The sequence below is a fragment of the Barbus barbus genome, assembly GCF_936440315.1.
Source record: "Barbus barbus genome assembly, chromosome: 48".
NCBI classification, from domain to species: Eukaryota; Metazoa; Chordata; class Actinopteri; order Cypriniformes; family Cyprinidae; genus Barbus; species Barbus barbus.
In genome coordinates, this window is record NC_136726.1 from 2,434,110 (window position 1) to 2,460,803 (window position 26,694).

The window sequence follows — 26,694 nt, forward strand, 5'->3', positions numbered from 1 at the left end:
TGATGTTTTAAAGGTGCATTAAAGTTTTAATATGTAACTACTGTAAATAAGAATTGGTTTAGAACTGTGAAGCTTTTGGGTGTTGATGGAAGCAATCTACTCCATTTATGTTTTGATCATTGTTCTGATTTATTTTATTTTTTATTTTATTTTTAAGCAGAGGTTCTATTATTTTTTTGTTCAGACATTCATACAACAAAATATTCTGGGGGCCATGACATTTGTGAAAATGCTGGTTGTGGATGGCAAAATGAATCAATGATTGAATGAATGCTGGCAGGGAAAGAGTTCATTTTGAAATACACATTACATTACTGCATTTCAAAGTGTTGAATATCATACTTTTAACTCAACCACATTTAGCAAATAATGCCTTTTTCAAGTTAAGTAATAGTGCCGGGCAACGATTATTGATGATTTTTTGATTATTGGTGATATGATTTTTCTGTGATTAATCGTGATTAATCGCATTGTTACATACAAAATTTTATAATGAATTCAAAAGCAGTGTAATGTGCACTTTTTCATTTAAAAGTACTGCTGTATGAACAAAAGTGCAATAACACTTGGTTTGAAAACACTAAACAAATAAGGTGCTTTTTTTACAGCAGTATTCCTTTTAGTAGCAGTTAAAATACAAACCCGATTCCAAAAAAGTTGGGACACTGTACAAATTGTGAATAAAAACAGATTGCAATGATGTGGAAGTTTCAAATTTCAATATTTTATTCAGAATACAACATAGATGACATTTCAAATGTTTAAACTGAGAAAATGTATAATTTTAAGGGAAAATAAGTTTATTTAAAATTTCATGGCATCAACACATCTCAAAAAAGTTGGGACAAGGCCATGTTTACCACTGTGTGGCATCCCCTCTTCTTTTTATAACAGTCTGCAAACGTCTAGGGACTGAGGAGACAAGTTGCTCAAGTTTAGGAATAGGAATGTTGTCCCATTCTTGTCTAATACAGGCTTCTAGTTGCTCAACTGTCTTAGGTCTTCTTTGTCGCATCTTCCTCTTTATGATGCGCCAAATGTTTTCTATGGGTGAAAGATCTGGACTGCAGGCTGGCCATTTCAGTACCCGGATCCTCCTTCTACGCAGCCATGATGTTGTAATTGATGCAGTATGTGGTCTGGCATTGTCATGTTGGAAAATGCAAGGTCTTCCCTGAAAGAGACAACGTCTGGATGGGAGCATATGTTGTTCTAGAACTTGGATATACCTTTCAGCATTGATGGTGCCTTTCCAGATGTGTAAGCTGCCCATGCCACACACACTCATGCAACCCCATACCATCAGAGATGCAGGCAACTGAACTGAGCGCTGATAACAACTTGGGTTGTCCTTGTCCTCTTTAGTCCGGATGACATGGCGTCCCAATTTTCCAAAAAGAACTTCAAATTTTGATTCATCTGACCACAGAACAGTTTTCCACTTTGCCACAGTCCATTTTAAATAAGCCTTGGCCCAGAGAAAACGCCTGCGCTTCTGGATCATGTTTAGATATGGCTTCTTTTTTGACCTATAGAGTTTTAGCCGGCAACGGCGAATGGCACGGTGGATTGTGTTCACCGACAATGTTTTCTGGAAGTATTCCTGAGCCCATGTTGTGATTTCCATTACAGTAGCCTTCCTGTATGTGATGCAGTGCCGTCTAAGGGCCCGAAGATCACGGGCATCCAGTATGGTTTTCCGGCCTTGACCCTTACGCACAGAGATTGTTCCAGATTCTCTGAATCTTTGGATGATATTATGCACTGTAGATGATGATAACTTCAAACCCTTTGCAATTTTTCTCTGAGAAACTCCTTTCTGATATTGCTCCACTATTTTTCGCCGCAGCATTGGGGGAATTGGTGATCCTCTTGCCATCTTGACTTCTGAGAGACACTGCCACTCTGAGAGGCTCTTTTTATACCCAATCATGTTGCCAATTGACCTAATAAGTTGCAAATTGGTCCTCCAGCTGTTCCTTATATGTACATTTAACTTTTCCGGCCTCTTATTGCTACCTGTCCCAACTTTTTTGGAATGTGTAGCTCTCATGAAATCCACAATGAGCCAATATTTGGCATGACATTTCAAAATGTCTCACTTTCAACATTTGATATGTTATCTATATTCTATTGTGAATAAAATATAAGTTTATGAGATTTGTAAATTATTGCATTCCTTTTTTATTCGTAATTTGTACAGTGTCCCAACTTTTTTGGAATCGGGTTTGTATTTCTTGTAAATCTCAACTTAATGTAATCAAACTAAATATAAAAAGTTATTTGCCACTGCCAGGGTATTAACATTTTTATAGAAAATATTTTATAGTTTGTTATAGAAAAACATGTTATGCTCAGAGTCCAACATTATAACAGGCACCTTCCTAGTAGAGACCTGCACTATTGCGGGACCCAACGCTTGATGGGCGATTGCGGGTGGGTAGAGACTCGTGTGTGCGGAATGCAGGAGAATAAGGGTGGACTCACACTAGGCAATCTTAACCATGCCCGAGCACTTTTGACCCCCAAAGCCCGGTTTGTTTGACTAGTGTGATCGCTCCGTGCTGTCCCAGATAGCAACATACTTTCGGCCCAGATCCGGCCCACATCTGGGCACATGTGGAATGATGATCTGGCCCACATGTAGCGTGGAATGATGGCACTTGGGCGGGCTGCTCCTGTTTGCCAGATCTGGGCCAATAGCCATAGCAATGCCACATGTCAGCCAAGAACAAAGAAATAAACCACACTAGACCTGATCTGAGCCATAAAATCTTCATATATTATTTATAGAGTCCTCTGTCCTCTTGTCTAAGTTTGTTAACAAGCAAAATCACTGAAGGAAAGAAGAGAACAGAAAAAAAGAGACACAGAAACTCAACAACTGACTTCAGTCACATAAAAAACATTAAATTTCTTTAGATTTCAGCAGAGGAGGATTAAACAACTCCACAAAAAGCTTCACTTATTCCTAACCAGACTGACTTTATATCTGCTAGAGGTCTACAGAAGTTCTTATCGAGAATTAACAGGTGTTTAAATCTAACGTTTGTTTCATTTGACGTCACATAACGGTGATCGGTGCTTCCATTAGTTGGGCTCTTATTACAATTGTTTTGTTTTCATTTGTCACTGTATTTAACAAATGCGTTTGCAGTAATAAATAAAGACAAAATGAGATCAGGTGATGATATTCAGATATTGACAGTTCTTCATCAGAATGATACGCCTGATTCACTGGTGTCACTTGACGCTAACATTTGTGTTGTTCCAATAATACATTTGCTGTATAAAACTGAAGGTCAAGATCAACAGTTTTGTAGAAGCAGATAAAAAAAAAAAAAAAAACATGTACATGGAGTTAATTTCCAATAACACACAAAGTCATCATAAATCAACACATGAACCTCAACAATGGTGACAATAAAAAGTGTAATGCTGCAATGCATGCTGGGTACAATAGTACAAAACTCCCAGCATGCATCACAGCATGAATAAATTATTTTCTTTAATTCCAACTTTGGTTCATGTATTTATTTTGTATTTCTTGCAGTTTTTTTTGTTGTTGTTGTGTCTTAAGTAGCTTTTTGTGATGTCCAGAATTGATCCGATTAGCTGAATATTTTGTCACTATTGTTGAGATTCATATGCTGATTGCTTATATCTGTGTGTGTCACAACAATTCCCTTCTTTTTCTTTTCACGTGATTATGGGTTCATAATATGAAAGCAATTAGTTACACAGCTTCAGGATTCAATAACTTCAGTGAATCAGGCCATTACGTGTTAACTGTGAGCCCATCAACAGCAAACAATCATGTACTGCAAATGTATCAAACACACAGTCAGTTGTAGTTCTTCAGTTTCTGTTTGTCTCTTTTTTCTGTTCTCTTCTTTCCTTCAGTTACTTTGCTTGTTAACAAGCTTAGAGAACTCTACAAATAATATATGAAGATATGATGGCTCAGATAAGGTCTAGCATGGTTTACTTCTTTGCTTTTGGCTGACGTGGTATTGCTATGGCCTGCTTTTGGCCCAGATCTGGCAAACAGGAGCCGCCCACCTGAGTGACATCATTCCACACTACTTGTGCCCAGATGTGGGCCAGATCTGGGGTTTGTTTAGCCATCCCTGGCTCAGTTGGAAGAGGTGGGGCAGAGTGTGGTTCAGTTGGGCTCAGGCACAGTACACATGTAGGGTGAGCGCTAACTGCGCCGGAGAGTGGAACTTTTGATACGTGCAGCACAATTGCGATAACATTTCTGAGATCTGTAAAGCAATCTATTGTGAGAGGGCCGTGTGTTACCGCGTTCCAAATGATTCAAAATAATAAAGCACAAAGTTGTTGGTGCACTCCACTGTGCTAAGCGAGAGCGCTTCTCTGCTGTCTTCACATGCTATCGGAAACTACCTATTTCCCACTTATGATTATGATTATGATCACGTTGCATTCTTTTCTGTTAAAAATAACAGTGAATAGTGGTTTGTGAATGTTGATGCTTAGCCTAAATAATTTTATCGGGAGCATTCATGTGAGTGCTGCTGCAGTCTTAGGCCCACCCCAAATGCTCTCATTGGTTAAGACACGTGATCACACCCATCCCAAGCCAGTACTGATTAACATCCCACCCCTCCGGTGACCCATGGTTTGTCTGTACTGTATGTGTATTCAGAGCCAGTGAGCAACTGACTTTCAAAATAATAATAATAAAAAAAAAAAAACTGCCTTAATGTGCGATAAAATAATTGTCGGTGTTAATTAATTAATGTGCTAACGCGATATCGTGTTAACTTGCCCAGCCCTAGAAATTAGTAATTTAGTAATTAGTTATAAGTAATTTTTATAAATGTTTTTTCTTCTCCTTTTTTTAATGAATTAGCTCATAATACCAATGATTGATCCACTAATCGGCCTGAACTGGTCAAAGCAGTTCACTCCATTAACTCACTGGCTTGATGCAGTTGGTGTGGGTCTTTGAAATGTTTGATTGTTGGAGTGAGCAATAAACTACCAAAATAGCTGTGTTTATGAATAATTTAGGGACCACGGACTTGACATGGCAGATATTTGTGCTGCAAAATCAACTGCAAAGAGGAAGATTACAGAATTTGTTTACTTCAACTTCCTCTGCTAATTTCATGAAGATGTTGACTTATAATATAAATTAATGTAAAACCGCTCTGAAAGAATGATCTGTTATTTGGCTAATAATTTTAAAAAGGTAATAATATGAAACAATAACAATGTTGCAATCCTGTTTAATTTACTTTTTAACATCAAAATTGAGATAAACCATGCACTCATCCATTCATTTTCCAAACCACTTATCCTATACAGAGCATTTGAAATTATGCTCTTTCAAATATAAATACATTCAGTTATTCAGGTAGAGTTTGTGATTATAGTGTTTAATAACACTGATGTTCACTTACTTTTGCTGTTCAGGAGCATCAGAACTCTGGACCAGATTAAGGAACTGGGACAATCTAGACCACAGAACAGGTGAACTGTTTCCAGTTTCTCCAGACTTTATGGAATGGATTTTCCCCATTTCTGTTGCAATCAATCTGCAGTCAATGAAAAGGCAATTTCAATTAAGCATATTGAGAAACTGAAATACTACTAAAAAAAAAAACAAACAAACATTAGCTTTCATTTAGCTAAAGTATTTTAGGTAGCCAAATCTACCTTCACTCAGCCATCTTGTGCCATGAGAGCATTTATTAACACACAATCATATATATGAGAATTCGTTAATAATACTCCACAAGCACTGTGAGTGCATGTGTCTTTCGTGTGTTTGTGTGTGTGCGGTAAAGGCTCAGACCTGTAAACAGACGGCTGTCTAAGCAGTGTGTCGTCCAGCACAACTCCTTTGACAAACTCATAGCAGATACCATTGGTAAAACTGCAGTACAGTTCCGGACCACAGCCATGTTTGTGTAGCACCCGGAACATCTCCATTTCCTTATCTCGGTCCATAAAAAGGTCAGTCATCTGTCCATAAACCCTCACCAGTAAAACAGGGTCTTGGATCAGGGAGCCCACATAGCAGCCCATTAATTGGTTAGTGATGCCCTCAGTGAAAGCCTAGGATAATTAAAACAATAATAGTAATTATAGCTACAAGTTGCAATTAAGGTGCCAAGCATAAAAGAGGTCAAATAAAGAGCTAAGACGCTCTTACTCAGTAAAGACTAAGGTTCTCCAAGAGAGCTACCCTCCTGCAGACATAATGTTGCCTTCACATTAGGGCTGCACGATTATGACAAAAATTATAATTGTCGATTATTCCCTTGAGATTGTAATTGCGATTATTAATAACAATTATTTTGAACAGATTTATGCCATTGTTTGAAGCTGCATGCCATATTTTTATATAATATATATATATATATATATATATATATATATATATATATATATATATATAAAAAAGGCTGAAAACACTGTTCCTGAACTTTTATTGCTTTTGAGTTGGGATGCAGATGTACATTTGACAGTACCATTGTGAAAACAGCCTCATTTTTTATACATAACCAAAAGTACAGCACCTCATTACCATGGTAAAAAAGTAGCCTAACTATAGGTTTCTATGGTGTTTGCATTGAAAACAGTAGCCTAAAGGCAAATCCACATCAACTGATAGACTGATTCACAAAATAATGTAATTATATTCCATTACTCCTTTAACATAATAATACTCAATATGAATATATTTACCATAGTAAAACTATGGTAAATATAGTAAAACTATGGTAAATGTGGGTGATTTGTGGATTGAAACGTCTTCTAACTGGAACACTGCATCTAACTGAAATCAATTTTATTTGTGCGCTGTAATCCAAGTCTTCTGAATTCATATGACTGCGAGGAACAGACACAAATTCAGCCGTTTATTCAGCGATCTTCATCCATCCTCAGCGACCTTGTAAACATCAAAACCATAGACTGTAAAAAAAGATGGACGACGCGTCTCCGCTTCCTTCCCATAGACTGTAAAAAAAGATGGACGACGGGTCTCCGCTTCCTTCCATTATAGAAAAGTGAAGCGAATACATCTCAGTATGGCCGCTGCCATTTTGAGTAAATGACGTCATTTGGAGCCCGAGTCTGCGCAGTAGAGATTCGTTTGGAGCCCGAGTCTGCGCAGTAGAGTCGTGAGGCGGAGCCGCGGAACCAAACTCCCGCCCAAACTCCCGCAGACCCAATCAACCATAACGACACGCCCCGTTTTTATAGCATCAAATTACTAGCTAAAATCATACTTACCACAAAAACGAACAATTGAACATATATCAGCGTGATAACAACTACCTTAAATGACCAAAATCATATTTTGGAAAATTGTATTGGAAGTGTAATTAATTTTTTTGTTATGACTCAAGTCCCATTCGTTTACATGGAGAGGGCGGAGTTTATGACCTGTACTGCAGCCAGTCACCAGGGGGTGATCAAAGAGCCGCAGCTTCACATTCCAGTTCGAGTGAGACACACCCGATCAAACCCCGTGCTGACGCGTTCGTTCAAAATTCAAAATTTGCCTCTTCAAATGACTACAGCAGTAAAATCGAACGCTCATTGGTCCTCGCCTGCTTCGTCACAGATTGCGTCATGCCGTCCTTCTGGTGAGGTGCGTTTGAATGATGCAAGCTTTCACGGAGTGGATCGGGACGGTAATCTGAATAATATTTCCATCGATCATTTCACCTGCGGCTGCAACGCATCATCATTTGGACTACTTTTGGTAATGTTTTTGACATTTGTGCAGTAAATTATTGGGATTGCACTTGTCTGTCCTTCATGATTTTATTTATAGCATTACGTTACTGTAAGAAATGGCTGTGGTTAGGTTTAAAGGTAGGAGTGGGATTAGCGACACAAAATATTTTTTTGTAATGCTGTTGTTACTAAAATGGTAATTTCCTTGCATATTTCTGTCTATTACGTATTATGTTTTATATTCGTTATTAAATGCGTTTGTTTGGGTTTGGGGGATTAAGGTGTCTAAAAATGTAAATTGCTTATCGATAAAATTATTAAAAAAATATTTATATTATATCGTAATGATATAACAGATTTGTAAATACACTGAACAAAATTATAAACGCAACACTTTTGTTTTTGCCCCCATTTTTCATGTTGAACTCAAAGATCTAAGACTTTTTATATGTACACAAAAGGCCTATTTCTCTCAAATATTGTTCACAAATCTGTCTAAATCTGTGTTAGTGAGCACTGCTCCTTTGCCGAGGTAATCCATCCACCTCACAGGTGTGGCATATCAAGATGCTGATTAGACAGCATGATTATTGCACAGGTGTGCTTTAGGCTGACCACAATAAAAGGCCACTCTAAAATGTGCAGTTTTATCACACAGCACAATGCCACAGATGTCGCAAGTTTTGAGGGAGCGTGCAATTGGCATGCTGACTGCAGGAATGTCTAACAGAGCTGTTGCCCGTGAATTGAATGTTCATTTCTCTACCATAAGCCATCTCCAAAGGCGTTTCAGAGAATTTGGCAGTACATCCAACCGGCTTCACAACCGCAGACCACGTGTAACCACACCAGCCCAGGACCTCCACATCCAGCATCTTCACCTCCAAGATCGTCTGAGACCAGCCACCCGGACAGCTGCTGCAGCAATCGGTTTGCATAACCAAAGAATTTCTGCACAAACTGTCAGAAACCATCTCAGGGAAGCTAATCTGCATGCTCGTCGTCCACATCGGGGTCTCGACCTGACTGCAGTTAGTGGGCAAATGCTCACATTCGATGGCATCTGGCACTTTGGAGAGGTGTTCTCTTCACGGATGAATCCCGGTTTTCACTGTACAGGGCAGATGGCAGATAGCGTGTATGGCGTCGTGTGGGTGAGCGGTTTGCTGATGTCAACGTTGTGGATCGAGTGGCCCATGGTGGCGGTGGGGTTATGGTATGGGCAGGCGTATGTTATGGACAATGAACACAGGTGCATTTTATTGATGGCATTTTGAATGCACACCCGACCTCTGAGAAATACTGAAAATATTGCTATAAATTGTGGCAACACCTCCCCCTTTACCTTTTGGACGCGATTCATGTTTGTAACTGTAATCTTGGGGGGTAGACTAGTTTAAAGTAATGTAGTCATCTGGTTTTAGCCAGGTTTCTGTCAAACAAAGCACATCTAGTTCATGGTCAGTGATCATATCATTTACAAAAAGTGCTTTTGTAGAAAGGGATCTAATATTCAATAGGCCAAGCTTTATCATTTGTTTATCTGTATTATATCTGTTTTTTATTTGTTGAACATCAATTAAATTGTTACTCTTACTTTGGTTTGGATGTTTTCTGTATTTTCTAGTTCGGGGAACAGACACAGTCTCTATAGTGTGAGATCTAGGTGAAAGAGTCTCTGTGTGCTGAGAATTAACTGGCTTCTGTGACGTGAGGCGGCTAGCAGACGGTCGGTTTAGCCAGTCTGTCTACTTCCTGACCTGTGCCCCAGTTAGTCAAGTACAAACTCTAAGACTATGTCTGTAAGACTATATTTCTAGAGAGAAGAGCGGCACCACCCCAAGAGGGATGAAGACCATCTCTTTTCAACAGGTCATGTCTGCCCCAAAATTCTTCCAGTTGTCTATGAAACCTATGTTATTCTGCGGGCACCTCTTAGAGATCCAGCCATTGAGTGACGACAGTCTGCTATGTATCTCATCACCCCGGTAAGCAGGGAGTGGACCAGAGCATATTACAGTGTCTGACATCGTACTTGCAAGTTCACACACCTCTTTAATGTTATATTTAGTGATCTCCGACTGGCGAAGTCGAACATTATTAGCGCCAATGTGAATAACCAGCACTTTTAAATTTGCCAAGATGTCAGACGCTCTGGCTCCCGGTGAACATTGGACTATGGTGGCTGGTGTCTCTATTTTCATGTTCTGTACAATAGAATCGCCAATAACTAGAGCGCTTTCATCAGGTTTCTCAGTGGGTGCGTCACTGAGTGGGGAGAACCTGTTTGATGGTCTGATCGGAACGGAAGAGCAGTGTTTTGACCTGCGACTAGGCCGCCTCACAGTCACCCAGCTGCCCTGCTGCACGGGCTCAACCGGAACCGAACAATACAGGACTCCCTGAGCTAGTCACATCCAAAGAAGTATCTACAGCCCTCACATTCTTACTGTCCTCAACTAAAGTTCTGTCTCTAGTTCTGAAATCTTCTCTGTCAGCCTAACTATTTCCCTGCATTTATCACATGTGAATCCCTCATCGCAGACAGAGAGAGATAAACTGTACATGTGGCAAACAGTGCAAACAACAATAGCAGGGGAAGAAGCCATTACTCACCGTGATTGAAGAATGATTCGCTTACCACTGTTGTTTGATGAACTCATGAAAAATGGAGCAAGAAAAAAGAAAACAATAATAGGTGCGAATAGAAACGCGAATGGAACCGCGAGTGACAAGCTAACCGGTTAATGAATGCTAACGCGCTGCACTCGCGGTTTTAAAAAGCGAACGATCAAATTAGTTTGATAGATAATACCAGAAATATGGTGGGAATTAAGTTCAAGATTCAAGATTCAAGAGTTTTATTCGTCACATACACAATTATACAGAGTATAACCAGCAGTGAAATGTAGGTCAGGTCCGCTCCAAGGACAGTGCAATTATAAAGTATACAAATATTAAGAGAAGAAAAGTAGAAAAAAAAAATAAAAAATAAAAAATAAAAAGAATAAAATAAAAAGATAGATAAAAAATATAAATATAAATGTGCAGGTCAGTATGTTGTTGACTTAAATAGTACTAAGAGGAATGTGCAAAATAATGTGCAAAAAAGTTGTACAGGGTATATAATAGCAGCAATATGAGGTAGAGAAAAATTATGAATAGCTTATTGATATGGTGATATTTACATGGAGTCAAGTGATGTTATGACACAGAGTTAGAGTTTAGGAGCCTGATGGCCTGGGGGAAGAAGCTCCTCCTAAGTCTCTCAGTTTTTGCCATCAGGCTACGGAAGCGCTTACCAGATGGAAGCAAAGTGAATAGCTGGTTACCAGGGTGATTTGAGTCCTTGATTATTTTGACAGCTCTATTTTTGCAGCGTTTGAGGTAGATGTCCTGCAGAGAGGGGAGAGCAGGCCCTGAGATGCGCTCAGCTAAGCGCACAACTCTCTGTAGTGCTTTGCAGTCCTGATTGGAGCTGTTTCCATACCACACTGAGATGCACTGAGTCAATACACTTTCTATGGTCCCTGAATAGAAAGTTTTCAGGATTGCTGGTGAGACCCTGAATTTCCTCAGCTGTCGCAAATGGTACAGTCTTTGCCTGGCTTTCTTTACCTGAGTTTGGATGTGTGTAGTCCAAGTCAGGTTCTCGGAGATGTTTACACCGAGGTACTTGAAGCTACTCACCCTCTCCACAGGGGTCCCACTGATCATAAGAGGTGTGTAGGGCTGCTGCTGTCTCTTCCTGAAGTCCATGATCAGCTCTTTAGTTTTGCTCACATTCAGAGAGAGACAGTTGTCCTGGCCCCATGATGTGAGTCTCTCTACCTCGTCCAAGTATGCGGTCTCATCGTTGTTGGAGATGAGGCCCAGAACCACAGTATCATCAGCGAATTTGACAATAGATGTGGAGCTGTGAGAGGACACGCAGTCATGCGTGTAGAGAGAGTAGAGCAGGGGACTCAGGACACAGCCCTGTGGGGCTCCTATGTTCAGAGTGATGGAGTTTGAGGTGAACTGGCCAACTTTCACCACTTGAGGTCTGCCGGTGAGGAAGTCTTGAATCCAGTCACAGAGTGAGGAGTTTAGGCCGAGGTCTGTGAGTTTAGATGCCAGCTTGATGGGGACTATAGTGTTGAAAGCTGAGCTATAGTCAATGAATAGCAGCCTTACATAATTTCCATTGTTGCTACCCAAGTGTGTGAGGGAAGAGTGGAGAACGTGAGAAATGGCATCGTCCGTGGATCTGTTTGGGCGATAGGCAAACTGAAGAGGGTCCAGAGTATCAGGGATGGAGGAGCAAATGTGGCTCTTTACAAGTCTCTCAAAAACCTTCATGACTATAGATGTGAGGGCAACTGGGCGATAGTCATTCAGGCAAGAGGGTTTATTGTTCTTTGGCACAGGGATAATGATGGATTTTTTGAATGAGGTGGGAACCACGGCGGTAGCAAGGGACTCATTAAAGATAGAAGTGAACAAACCAGCGAGCTGATCGGCGCAGGACCTCAGAACACGGCCGGTTATCCCATCAGGTCCGGCTGCTTTCCTGACGTTCACTCTCTTTAGCGCCCTCCGAACCTCATCCTCCGACACGGTGATTACAGGATCATCGCTGCTCTGCCTGTTGCTTCCAGACGCGCTGGTCGGCAGAAACGCGCCACCGCTGTTGCCATCGAAGCGGCCGTAGAAGATGTTTAACTCGTCGGCCAGCAACGGATCTGCTCTCACCTCCGCGGAGGATTTGTTTCCGAAGTCACAGATGGTCCTCAGTCCCTGCCACATCCGTCGAGAGTCGTTGAGCTGGAAATGAGACTCAATTCTCTCTCTGTATCTGTGTTTGGCGGCTCTTACTGCGCGTCGGAGAGCATAGCACGATGCTTTGTACTCGCTCGTATTCCCAGACAGAAGAGCCTCATTGTAAGCGGCGGTGCGTGTGTTAACCGCGGCACGGATTGTTCTGTCCACCCACGGTTTCTGATTGGAGAATGTCCTTATCGTTATTGTTTCTGTAGCTTGCTCGGTTAGCGTGTTTACGAAGCTTAATGCTACATCCGTGAACTCGCTGACGTCAGAAGAACTCGCCCGGAACATGTCCCAGTCGACGTCATCAAGCGCCGCCTGCAGCATAGTCTCTGAGTGGGAGGACCAGCGCGTCACTACTCTCTGCACCGGAGGTTCCTGAACGAGCCTTTGTTTGTATCTCGGTGTTAGAAAGATGGCGGCATGGTCCGATTTGCCAAAAGCCGGTAGTGAGCGGGCTTTGTAGGCATCCTTGAACTGAGTGTAGCAATGATCCAGTGTGTTTGGTCCTCTAGTTGGACAGGATACATGTTGGTAAAAGTTCGGCATGACCTGCTTGAGGTTGGCTTTGTTAAAGTCCCCCGCGATGATGAAGGCAGCGTCAGGATGTTTGTTAATGTGGCCGCTGAGCACATCGTGAAGTTTAGACAAAGCCAAGCCAGTGTCCGCCTGTGGTGGAATGTACACAGCAGTAACAATGATCGATGAAAACTCCCGGGGCAGATAAAATGGGCGGCAGATAATGGAAAGATGTTCCAGATGAGGCGAGCAGGAACGCGACAGAATGGAGATATTCCTGGGGTCACACCATTTCTTGTTGATCATGAAACATACTCCTCCACCCCTGGATTTACCGGCCTCTGCTGTTCTGTCCGTCCGAAAGACAGAGAAGTTATCACTCGGCATTACAGCAGTGTCCGGGACCGAGGACGAAAGCCACGTTTCTGACAAACAAAGGATGTTACAGTCCCTAATGTCCCGTTGGAAACTAATCCTGGCTCTAAGATCGTCCATCTTATTCTCCAAGGATTGGACATTAGCGAGGAGAATGCTTGGGAGAGGAGGACTGTGAGCCCTTTTCCTGAGTCTGACTCGAATTCCAGAGCGCTTCCCGCGGTGTTTCTTGATCCGTCGCCTCGGGGGGTGTTGTTTATCTCCGCGTTCCGAAGAATCTCCAGAGGCCACGCAGGATTCGTGGATAAAGTGTCCTGAAACAGGTTGGTGTAGCGGTTTCCAATGTCCAAAAGTGTTTCTATGTTGTAGGTGATCAGTGCCGACGTGAGATGTGTAAAAAGAGAAAGTAAAACTAAGTAAAAAGGAAGGTAGAAGCAAATTCTCAGTGGAGCGAACCTAACGGCGTCCGAACACAGCGGCGCCATCTTCTTCATTAAAATACATTTTTGTGTTTTATGTATGAGACCCAAATTGACTGAAAGACAACGCGTTTTAAATTAAAGTTATACAACGTGTTTTTAATTAAAGTTATATATTATCATTTTAAACAACAGAGAGTGAAAGTAAGATTTAAAAAACAATCGCAAACCTCTCAGCAGCACGACAGAGAGGGACAGAGAGAATCAATAGAACTAATCAACAATATGAACATGACAGTAGCATGACACCATGATTCCCAGGGAATGTATAAACTGATCATACGTATACCTTGAATGCAATGTCAAGTTAATTTGGATAATTAAACATCATTGTATGAATGGAAATTAATTATATTGTCCTCCAGAGTCAGCAGGCCATCTTTTATGGAAATAATTGAAAATGAATTAAGAGGTAAAAAAACCTGAAATTTAAAACACGTTGTCTTTCAGTCAATTTGGGTCTCATACATAAAACACAAAACTAAGTATTTTAAAATCATGTTTTAAATTATGTTAAAACATAAAATGTATTTAAGTTTAATGATGGACTTGCCTTGATCTGAATATCTTCTGGTTTCAACTCTGGCCTCAGTTTCTTAAGAAGTTCTAATATCCCATGCAGAGGGGTGCGCTCATCAACACAGACATCTAAATGTAATCTTTCACAACAGCCATCATTTGGATACCTTTTTATTTCCATTCTTTTTAAATTTCCAGCTCAGATAATTCAAATAAGTTAAATGACAGTTAAGGAAGCTTTGTTTTAGGGCTTGTCAGCGTAATGATCTGATCTCAGTTGTCTATCGTAACAGTGTCAGGTGGACTCTTGCTCCAGGCTCGCAGGACCACTCTATGTATTCAGTGACTCAGCAAATCTGAGGCTTTATCAAAGTGCAACGTTCTTTTGGGCATCTTCATTGCTTAGTTAGTGAAGAGTTTACATATTAACCCTAGTTTCAAATGAAGAAGCAAATCTAAAGAGAAAAGCCTTAATGTTTGATTTAAGTAAGCATACTGTAATCAAATAATGTGCATCTATCTATATCTATCTATCTATAGGGGCGTTGTGTGGTAAAATAATTAATAATACAAAAATAAAACATTACAAAATTAGTTGTGTAAAAATATTTTCTTTTTTTTTCTAATGCAGGGCTTGTTATACATTGTGCCCAGGAGCGAGCTATTTAATGTTTTACTTGAACATATTTAAAGTGAGCTGTGGGTTTGGTTGGAGGTTATTGAGAATGAATAGAGAAAAGTCATGTGAGAGGCAGTAATGCCCCTTCACACTATAATTGGCTATTAGACTGTTCCCTTGATAAATTATGCCTACCAGCAGTGTTTACCAAGCTTTGATGACTGATAACCCAAAATAAGTTGACTATTAAAAATAACTGCTGATCATCATAAATAAAATATATGCGAAATCTTAAAAAAAAAAAAAAAGCTTCCTTAATTTAGAAAAACAATGCATGCCATAATTATGAGATTATTTGCCACAGCATTTAAGGAAAGGTCTAAGATGCATGCCTACCCGCTCAGTCAACAAATTTGTGTTTGGGACATTTTTGCCACACAGGTGTTCACAGATATATCTCATATTAAATGGTATATTTAAATCATCTTAGCGCTTCCCATCTAGAAATTTTTCATGTTCTGGGAATGTTTTCAGCAGCAAGTTGTATTTTAGTTCCCAGAATATTCTGATAAAAGGTAGGATAACATTCTCTAAAAACTTTCTAAAATGTTTATTGATAACATTGTTAGAACATTATCCTCTAACGTTCTAAGAAAGCTTCCCATCACACTAGACTGTGCAGATTGTTCACATTGTTCAGAATTGTTCTGTTGTGATCAGTAGTAGGGCAGTTTGACTCAAACTTTTCAGTGTCAAGACTTATTTATTTGCTGTAACTTTGTTTGCTATGGTAAAAACAGCAAGAGAAAATGTGATCAGATGATGTTGGCTACTTGTTAATGTTAAATATATCATCATTTAATGATTTGACCAACTGATCTTTTAGAGTCTAAGCTATGCTGCTAATTTCATATTAGTGAGTGTAGTAATGCATTTCAGCAGTGTAAGATCCAACAGTGTTTTAATCAGATAATCTGTATTTCTATCTTTAATTTTTAAAACTCATTGGACATTTGACATCAAGAATCAGTGAATGAATCTCAACAATGGTGACATGCTTCATGCCGTAATGCATTCTGGGAGCCAATGATGAGTTTTGTATGATTCACCCAGAATGCATTGCAGCATGAAGCATGTCACCATTGTTGAGATTCATATACTGATTCTTCATGTTTGTGTGACAAAGAGGTTTTTTTTCTTTTAAATTCGTGAAATGATCTGATTAAAATTCTGCTGGATCTGGATTGCTATAATACATAATGTGCAGCTAATATCATAGACTAGTTGAAGCTAGATAATCTTCAACTAGTGATTGCGACATGATTTCCTAATCTTTAGCAAGCAACCAGCATCATCTAATCACATTCACTTGCTGTTTTTGCCATAACAAACATAGCTATAGCAGCTAAAGAAAAACACTGAAAAGCCAAGACTCAAACTGCCCAACTAAAGCAAACACTGATCACCACAATGGTGACATTAAACCAAACTATTACTTTCAAATACAGAATACAGACCTAGGATTTTGAATACAGACCTAGGGTTGGTCTCGTTTTAAAGAAGACAATAATTTCAAAAATTTAAAGTAAAAAAAAAGTTATAAAAGTTTAAATTTACTGTAAATAACATGCACGGTACTATTATATATATATATTATATAAAATAAATATTTTACAAAATATGTTTTAATCCAAGTTTGGCATAAAATTAAAGCCATATGTCTAAAGTTGTTTTCCAAATTTGAAGTTGATATAAAAAAATTGAGCTTACTATGCAATTTTGTTTAGGAGTTATACCACAAACAGCCACCGTGTGCCATTCAAACCCCATATAATTTTTTTATGTACTTTTCTGTCACAAATGTATCAATTTCTCTCCCACTATTACTCCAATCACAAAATAACCAAATATGGAATCTTGCAACTCAGACCTTTCCGATGATATGTATTTTGTCAAGATTATAAAATGTTTTGATTCTATAAGACCGTAATATATTTGGAATATGACACCTCCCACTAAGGGGGAGGAGTCTGCTAAAATATTTTAAAGTACCATTTTTATGGTGAGGCAATATCCGATTTCAAAACGGTTTTCACAAGATGAATTTTGAGATTTTAAGATTTCAAATGATATATAATATATAATGATTACTAAAACATGATGGGAAAAAAGGAAACGAATAGAATTTTTGTGTCAAAGGTCCGAGCTCCTGCTATGGTGTATATGTTTTGAGGTGCGCTCTTGTCATAAATGAATCTACTACTGCTCCTACATAATTTTTAACAACAAACAGTGGTAAAATATCTATTTAGGAGTCTTGGACCTTTCCAACAATATATAGTTTGTCATGATTAGATTAGGATTTAATGGTTATATATTGAAGTAAAGTTAGGCGTCCCGTATATGGTGACAGTTATTTAATGAAGTTGGAGCTTCATCAAACAAAGGTTGGGTTTTCACTTTCAACCAAAATTTGACATCTGAGCAACATTTGAGTCCACATTCAATATCCAATGGGAAGCTTCCCGCTTAAATCTTTATTAGAAAGTTAGGGGATAATGTTCTAAGAATGTCATCAATAAACATTTGTAGAATGTTTTTAGAGAATGTTATCCTAACTTTTAGGAGAATATTCTGGGAACTGAAATAAAACTTGCCGCTTAAAACATTACCAGAACATATTTAATGTTCTCGGAACATTCTCAAAACAATAACATTCCTAGCTGGGCTGCTTTTGAGCCCTCCAAATTAATGCTCTCAGAGCGGTTCAGCTCGTATATGTGAACAAACAAGTGATCTCAGACCCCCCTAAAAGGACCTAAGAGTGAACCGTACCGTAAACAGAACCACCTCCAGATGTGGTCTGAGTTTGATTCATTTGTGGTTCGATTTCCTTGTGATTTGATTTCGCAGATACTATTTAAACTAAACTGATCTAGACAATGACATCTCTGAATTCAATAATGCAATGCCTTTAACTGAAAATTGAGTGTTTAATCTTATTTTTATACATTACTGACACTCTATCCTCCAATTTGATACTGTTTAGTGCTTTTGTTACTGTGGTGTGATGAGTGGTGAATGCAGCGAAAACTTTACAGAAGATTGGAAACCGATTGCTCTCCCATGACTTTTTGTAAACTGTATTTAAGACAAAGAACTGCACAGATGTAGATATTATAACAATCTATCGATAAACACACACCTTGTCCTCTCCTCTGCGCACCGCAGTCTGTGGATTGAAGAACGCGCAGAAAGATGAGGAGCCGAAGTCTGCTGCTGTTTCACATTTAAAGGGGAAGAATCGCAAGATTTTTAGGGGGGCTGAGCAGAAATTTAGGGGTGCTAAAGCCCCCCTAAAACCTCTACTTGCCTAAAAATGACCTAGCAACGCCCATGACGATGACATGCCGGAATGAAAACGAGCCGAAATGAAATAGGAGTAACGAGGCTATTTTTAAAATGTAAGGAGTAAGTACAGATAATTGCGTGAAAATGTAAGGATTAGAAGTAAAAAGTCGCCTGAAAAATAATTACTCCAGTAAAGTATAGATACCCAAAATTTCTACTTAAGTAAGGTAACGAAGTATTTGTACTTCGTTACTTGACACCTCTGGTGTGTGTGTGTGCAAGCGCGTCAAGTCAAGTCACTATTATTTGTATAGTGCTTTTAACAATGTAAATTGTGTCAAAGAAGCTTTACATCAGCTTGATATAAAGCCGAGTGGCTTTAATCAGCTTTACAGTATTTAGACGGGGTAATGGTTATCTCAGTAATGAAATCTCAGTTCGCTTGCATTTGCAACTTCGCGCCGCAATGTTTTAATAAAACCGGATCAATTATGAAGACAATCATGACAAAACACAGCCACTGTTGTGCGTGTTTCCCCAGGATCAAACCTTTTGTTCAGATGAATACCTGAAACGTGTCTGTGTGCTGGAGCAGACCGTCTAAAACGGTCAAAAACGTGCACCTTTCAATGAATTAACTACATGACGTCTGTGATTTATTTAACAAAGACCTGTTTAGAGACGCATACAAAGAAAATAGTGTTTCCACAATATCTTCAACTTGTAATGTGCAACTTTGTGTTCTAAATGACATAGATGTACATGTAACGGAGAAACCGTTAGATCGGGGGATGCTTGTGTCTCATGGGCACTTTATAGACAGAGCAGAAAAATCTCTGCAGTACATCACAATCTCAGTTTAAACAAACTCTTGTAGAAGGATTATCCTTTTATTATCTTATAATGTATTTGTTCATGTTTTCCAGCAAACACTCGCGACATGATTGACCGGATTCTGAGAATCGTTGTAAAGGATTAGCCCTTATTTTAATTTAGCTTTTAGGGAATCTATTCTTAAGATTCGATATTGATATTTACATGATTAATCGATATTAATCAAAACGTCCAATTTATACCTTGTTAACGATACCTCATTAACGACTTGTCCAGCAAATGTTAAAATCAGTACGTTATCTCTTATCAATTCAGTTTTATTCCCGTGGCCACAGTAATACTGAACTAGGTAAGTTTAGCATAGGTAATGCCATCTTTGGCAAATCGTTTAAGACTTGAAAATCACATAGCACCAGACAAAGATTTATTTGTTCTTTTTTTTAAGTTTATTTGCTACTCTACGACACTACTAAGCTAAAATAGCACAAAACAGAATACATAACACACAAACGGCAATGAATTTGAAGAAAGCTTAAACCAGCACTCTTTTGCTAGTTACTGAAAACTTTGCCCTGAGGGAATTTCAAACAGAAAACCTGTCTGTCTTCGCTCTTAATTATTGCTGACGCAACTAGCTTTCATTCGAACTCAAACACCAAGTATTTTGCATACCCAAAGTATATATATCAATTTTATCTATTACGTGGTTAAGGCATAGATTAAACGATCCTAAATTCTAAATAATCAGACCAAGCATGTGAAACTAAACAATAGTGATCGGGAACAATTAGACATTAAAAGATTACAACATTACCATAGATTCCAATAACACAGCAAGCTTAATTTCATGAAATACAACCTGATATATTTATCAAAATATATTGCTTTTGAGTATATTGCTTTAATAGCAGGAACAATTAGAATTTGTTAAGCAAGATTTGAGTCTCTTTGTCTGTTAATAAGAAGAAAAGTCGCGTTTCGTCTGGAATGTGAGGAGGAGAGAGGAGAGTTGTCCGAAACATGAGAATATCACATTTGTGAAGATCTGGAGATTTCCTTAGCTCGGACGTCAATTGTAAAACCGTCTCTGAAGGTTGATAACATCATTGAATTTATGCGTTAATGGTCAGGAGATATCCGAGAGGGTCTGTGCTGGAGCCTTTCCAGATGCCAAGGTCTTCGTCCTGTTTCTGGTTGAATTATGCTTAAGTGATAAGAAACAACCGTGAAGTCCTGCTTTAAATACATTCCAGATTTTTCCACACATATATCCTTTGTTTTAGGGGTCTCGTGAGACGTTCAGGAGAACAGAGCAGGATGCTTGGGCGCGGTGCTAGTCGTTAATTAATTTTACGGCCACAGATAGTGAAAAGAGCAACTTTCTCCGGAATATGCTGTCCTGTTAATAGGTCTGTGTGTGTGTGTGTGTGTTGTTTTCGACCAAGTTCTACACATCTAAAAAACAATGAAAAAGTATAGAGTGGTATCAATATATTTAGAAGAGAGGATTTCAGTATTAGGTGTTTGTTATACTGATACATATTTCTGTTGTGCAAACATATTTCCTGTATAAACGTCTATAACCTTTTCAAAGGGAATGTAGTATAATTGTATGGTTCTTAATTGTGGTCACATACCCCCACTTTAATCTCAAGCGGAAATGTTGAAACGAGTACTTTGAAAATTGAGTGTTTAATCTTACTTTTATACATTTCTGACACTCTATCCTCCAATTTGATACTGTTAAGTGATTTGACACAATCTGTATTGTTAAAAGCACTATAAATAAAGTTAAAAGCGCTATATAAATAAAGCTGACTTGACTTGACAAATGTTTTTCTCAGCAACAATGCTTCCCTTTACCTGCTTCGCAATTATGATGTCCATCTACAGGAGCCAATAATGATCAAAATAAGATGATCGATATTATTTAGAGACTTACTTTAGTTTGGTCATGTTTACATCAGTGGCGTGCGGTGGTGTTTTAAAATGAGGAGGCAGTTATATGCTATATATATAAATTCATGTGCCTGTTACACTTAATGTTTTCGCATTTTCTTGGTTAAATAAACATAATATAATCAGAGAGAACAAAAATAATTATATTTTGTATTTTATTAACTATTTTTATTTTATTTAATATTTTAAATAATTATTATACATTTCATAGTGTTGTATGCATTTTTACATTTATTCCAAAATAGTAATGAAAGGCAGTAACAATTTGAACAATATTTTGGAAAAACTTCATTAGTTAGGCTAACATTAGTTAACATGAACTAAGAATGAACACTTCTACAGCATTTACTAATCATTTTATTCAACTTTTAAAAAAAATGTCCCGACATTTCCAGAATTCAGGTTGTAACTCTGCTACGCTCTCCAGCCTAAAACTAACCGTACTACTGGGTGAATGTTTTAGGCTGGAGAGCGTAGCAGAGTTACAACCTGAATTCTGGAAATGTCGGGACATTTTTTTAAAAGTTGAATGAAATGAAAACTAAAAGACTCTCAAATCACATGAACCAATATTTTATTCACAATAGAACATAGATGACATAACAAATGATAAAACTGAGAAATTTTACAATTTTATCCACAAAATTAGCTCATTTCAAATTTCATGCCTGCTTCAGGTCTCAAAATACTTGGGACGGGGTTTACCATGTTGTAGCATCTCCTCTTCTTTTCAAAACATTTTGAAGACGTCTGGCCATTGAGGTTATGGGTTTCTGGAGTTTTGGTGTTGGAATTTGGACCCATTCTTGCTGATATGTTTCCAGCTGCTAAAGAATTTGTGGTTGTCTTTGACTTATTTTTCATTTAATGATGCACCAAATGAGGTGAAAGATCTGGACTGCAGGCAGGCCAATTCATCACCCAGACTCTTCTACTATGAAGCCATGCTGTTGTAATAGCTGCAGTATGTGGTTTTGCAGTGTCCTGCTGAAATACACGTTGTCTGGAGGGGAGCATATTTTGCTCTAAAACCATTATATACCTTTCAGCATTCATTGTGCCTTCCAAAACATGCAAGCTGCCCATACCGTATGCACTTATGCACCCCCATACCATCATAGATGCTGGCTTTTGAACTGAACGCTGATGACACACTGGAAGGTCTCCCTCCTCTTTAGCACGAAGGACACGGCGTCCGTGATTTCCAACAAGAATGTCAAATTTGGACTCGTCTGACCATAGAACACTTTTCCACTTTGAAACAGTCCATTTTAAATGAGCCTTGGCCCACAGGACACGACGGGGCTTCTGGACCATGTTCACATATGGCTTCCTTTTTGCATGATAGAGCTTTAGTTGGCATCTGCAGATGGCACGGCGGATTGTGTTTACGACAGTGGTTTCTGGAAGTATTCCTGGGCCCATTTAGTAATGTCAATGACATAATCATGCCAATGAGTGATGCAGTGTCGTCTGAGGGCCAGAAGACCACGGGCATCCAATTTTGCTTTTTTTGTATTAAAAACACTCGGGCCTTGTTGGCACCATGATTCTGATCATCAGTTTTCTCTGTCATCTCAAGCGTTGATCCTGAATTCATGAATAACTATGCAGCACATACACATGAAAGTGTAGCATCAGTAGCAACAGCAGATGAAACAGAATAAATGTGATTCACTTCTCGCGAGAATCTGAGTCATTCACTTCTCTTTTCTGCTGAAGATAAAGAGAGAGAAAAATATTACGCAGCCATCTTGCCAATAACTTAATTGACCCTTGGGCTCATCTCAGTAGTTTTGCTTTCTCTTTTTCTTCATTTAGAAAGTTGTTTACTTTCCTTTGCACTTTTTTTAGTTGTTGTAATGTCACCCCATCCACATTTAATATTCATATTCCAGCTGCCTTAGGTCTGAAATAAGCAAACTGCCTCGTTTCCATCTCTTTTGATCCATTGTCATTCTCATCCATATCTTCTATTTTTTTATTTTAGTTTTAATTTGTTCAGCTACAGACTAATTATTTAATATCCTAAATATAATTTTATTTAACATAAGTGTTTCTCTCATTCATTTAAATTAACATTCAGATAACCAGCACTATGGTCAGAAATATCCATGACTCCAATTTGGCAATCCTTTATCCTATACGTTTTCCTTTCGTGTATATATAAAAAAAACTTAAAATATACAGTGTGTGTGCCTGAGAAATGGCTGAAATGTCTTTTCTTGGGATGGGGTTCTCTCCATGTTTTATATTAAAATGTATTGAAAAACAAAAATTTATTTACAATGTTTTTGATACTTTTTGCAAAGTTTGGTAGTGTGCGGGATGTTTTGTTTTTCCTTTGCAGTCTTTGTCTCCTATGCACCTATCGATTGCCGTCAGGTGTGCAGAGATTAATTGTATATTAAAATGCATTTAAAATATTACTGAATAATTTGGTTGTGTTTTCTATTTCTCTTGAGACTGGTCATATCCAAATCATGATCTAGTACAAAACTTAAGTCCCCCTTCCAAATATACATACACCTTTTTATAGCAATTACATCAGTAAATGACTGAAGTATTTTTTTCTGGGAGAAGCATAGACTGTCTAAAGATTCTTAAAATTAATTTACATGAGACCGAAGGGAGTTTATGATTGACAAATAATTAGCAGATATTTGTTTGTTGCAGTTTTCATACCCAACTGACAGATCTTTGTGCTTGTGTTCACCTCAGAAAATATTCTGGGGTAACTTTTATGTTCAATTTGCATCTGGATTTAAGGATATTTAGATCATTGTAATGGGGTGGGGGGGGGGTGGGGGGTATTGAATAAAGTATTCTTTTTTTTTTTTTGCAGTTCGTGCAACATTTAATGTCATGCCTTTGAGTTCAAATCCTTCTGCTTCAATGTACTGCAAGACCTTTTTAGGCCTTAATTTGTGAAAGGGCAAATGAAGGTTAACACCTGCTGAATCCCTGGATCTGCTTTTCAGAAGCATGGTGAACATGTTAACTCCAAATGTAATCAGGGTCCTAGTCTTTCACCAGTTTGTTCTCCTGTGATGTTACAAATTGGCCAAATAGAAAATGAGCTGATTTTGCAGCTTGGTTTTAAAATAGGTTATTTTTGGACTGAAAAGGAAGTTAGGAGGTCTGCAACATATCAATTAAACAAAACTGTTTTATTGCATTTCTTATTTAAATTACACCAGTTATTTAAAGAGTACAACATACAAAATTTAAGATGTTTTACACAGTGTCTATATAAAAATAAATTTTTCTATTTAAGAGGCTGAACTAATTATCAAATCATGGATGCAGATGTAGATACGTTTTCAATACATTTTCAGCATGGGGCAACAAACAGCTCAGCGCAACTACACGCCAACAAACATAATTTTTCACCAACATTATTCATCTGAAGTACGTCCGTAGTGCAGTTTTGACTGGCTGTTAACGGGCCATGAGTCTGTTTCTGCTACTCTGATCCACCAGTCGGTGATACTCCACTAGTTTATCTTTCAGGTTCTTGTACATCTGTAGACAGAGAAGCCAGAGAACATCACAAAACCATACATGCAAAATTTCATTTTTTGAGTGCATGTCGAGAGAAGGGTGATGCTTGTCTAACTGCACTTCAGTCTCTTATTCTGAGACTCAACGTTAGAAGTTAAGAGTGATTTGTTAAGGATGAAAAATTCTATAAATAAGAGATACATTTTTAATGCAATTAACAATTTACATCCTAACAGTTTCACTAATCAGACATGCTTTTATTCATCTGCAAATGATGAAGTGCTTTGCGTCTCATTCATTTATTAAATAAAACTCTTAAAATGTAATCCAGACGATCAATATCGATACAGTCCTGTACATGGATGAGTGAACAGCTAATATTTGATAAAATGGGTGAAAAATGATCACATTCGTCATCTGCAGTGCAACGATCATGCAGTAATCATGAAATAAAGAACTCAGGAATCATGGCAAATGTAAGTGAAAAATGGTTCACCTTTTCATTGATCTGACTTTCACTGAGGTTTCTTAAGAGCTGATCGATCGATGTATAAGGCAGCCATACCAGGGATGCTGTAGCAGAGAGCGGCCGCTGTCAGGAAATCAAAAGACAATAATAAATACACTGCACAAAAATCTTAAGCACATGACAAGTTTGCAAACATTCCTTTGCAAAGAGTGCAATAATCCAGTAAGATTAGATGTCTATATCAAGCAAACAAACACACTGAGGATTGCATTTCAGAAGTTTTACTGGTTTTTTTTTTTTAAATGTAGGGCTTTTATCAATCTATTCCTGCATGTGAAATTCGGTTTATGAGATGCCTGAAATATGATAATAATGAGAGGCTCTATAGGACTGGATTGTGAAATCCTGCTTAATGAAAATTAAACATACAAATTACATATACATTTATATTTCATAGTAAACAGGCACACAGTTTTGAACAGTACCAAGCTAAATGTGTTATTAAAGACTAAGGCTATGATAACAAATATAGTGACAAACAAACAACAACCCTGCTTGTCCACGGTTTAAATGTCCATAAAAACGCACCATTCACTGCTTTAAAGAAAATCAGCGGAAAGTGGGTTGCTTTCAAATAGCACACCTAGGTTCCTAGTTGATGACGAAGACTTGACAGAGCAGCCATCAAGTATTAGTCACTGTTCTAGGTTTTTACATGCACAGGTTTTTGGTCCAATAAAATTAAAACCTCAAACGTTTGTCAACTATGCATTTCATTAGTTTTGCAAATTGGTATGTTTCTTCAGAAAAACTACGTAGAGCTGAGAGTATCATCAGCATTACAGTGAAAGCTAGCACCATGTTTCCTGATGATTTCTCCCATGGGTAACATTTAAAGCAACAGTCCTAGTACTGAGCCTTGTGGTACTCCATACTGCACTTGTGATCGGTATGATACCTCATCATTCACTGCTACAAATTGAGTCGTAAAGTACATTTATATACCCACAAACTGCAAATGCACTTTGTAAAATTTGAATAGCAAATATATATTCATTATTTGAAATCTTAGCAAATAACATGCTTCATGTCTACTACCGACCATAAAGTTTTCATTAATTTTGGAATGTTGTGAGAAAAATCAAATACTTATTCAAGTTGTAATAGTAGTCAGAACTACACACCTCTATACCAAAATACTGATGTCCCTTTCCGAGCAAAGCATCCACGTACTCCAGCACGAGCTCAGCTGCGGACTCCAGCTGATCATAGTTCAGATAGAGTCGCAACAGTGATGCAGCATCAATTTCCTGAAAGAGAAACAAAATCATCCTTTAAGTGTTATACAAACTGAAAACACACAGTGTAGAAATCATGTCTATAAATGTACAAAAGGTAAAGAAAGTAAGCTTTGCTTTTATTAAATTTTTTTACCATGTAAACAAGCAATAAGCAATTTTTCATTAGTGAATATTTCAAAACCTATTAAGAACATGTCTGCCTTATATTTAAATTGAGAAGTACAACAGCAGCAAATC

General features: G+C 38.2%; 2 protein-coding genes across 3 annotated transcripts in view; both read right to left on the reverse strand.

The window, feature by feature from the left end:
• LOC306866851 (ethanolamine kinase 1-like) overlaps window positions 1-14,757 on the reverse strand; it is a 31,323-nt gene extending 16,566 nt beyond the window's left edge. Inside the window, exons 1-3 of the mRNA XM_079412243.1 lie at window positions 14,455-14,757; window positions 5,828-6,090; window positions 5,433-5,567 (exon numbers count right to left, since the gene is read on the reverse strand). Coding sequence (XP_079268369.1) covers window positions 5,433-5,567; window positions 5,828-6,090; window positions 14,455-14,601 — 545 coding nt within the window. The 5' untranslated portion in view covers window positions 14,602-14,757. The remainder of the gene's footprint in view (window positions 1-5,432; window positions 5,568-5,827; window positions 6,091-14,454) is intronic.
• Window positions 14,758-24,333: 9,576 nt separating this feature from the next.
• Window positions 24,334-26,694, reverse strand: part of LOC306866670 (nuclear pore complex protein Nup160-like) — a 52,930-nt gene continuing 50,569 nt past the window's right edge. For both annotated transcript variants that reach the window (XM_079411950.1, XM_079411951.1), the window contains exons 33-35: window positions 26,341-26,466; window positions 25,184-25,279; window positions 24,334-24,708 (exon numbers count right to left, since the gene is read on the reverse strand). In XM_079411950.1, coding sequence (XP_079268076.1) covers window positions 24,625-24,708; window positions 25,184-25,279; window positions 26,341-26,466 — 306 coding nt within the window. In that variant the 3' untranslated portion in view covers window positions 24,334-24,624. The remainder of the gene's footprint in view (window positions 24,709-25,183; window positions 25,280-26,340; window positions 26,467-26,694) is intronic.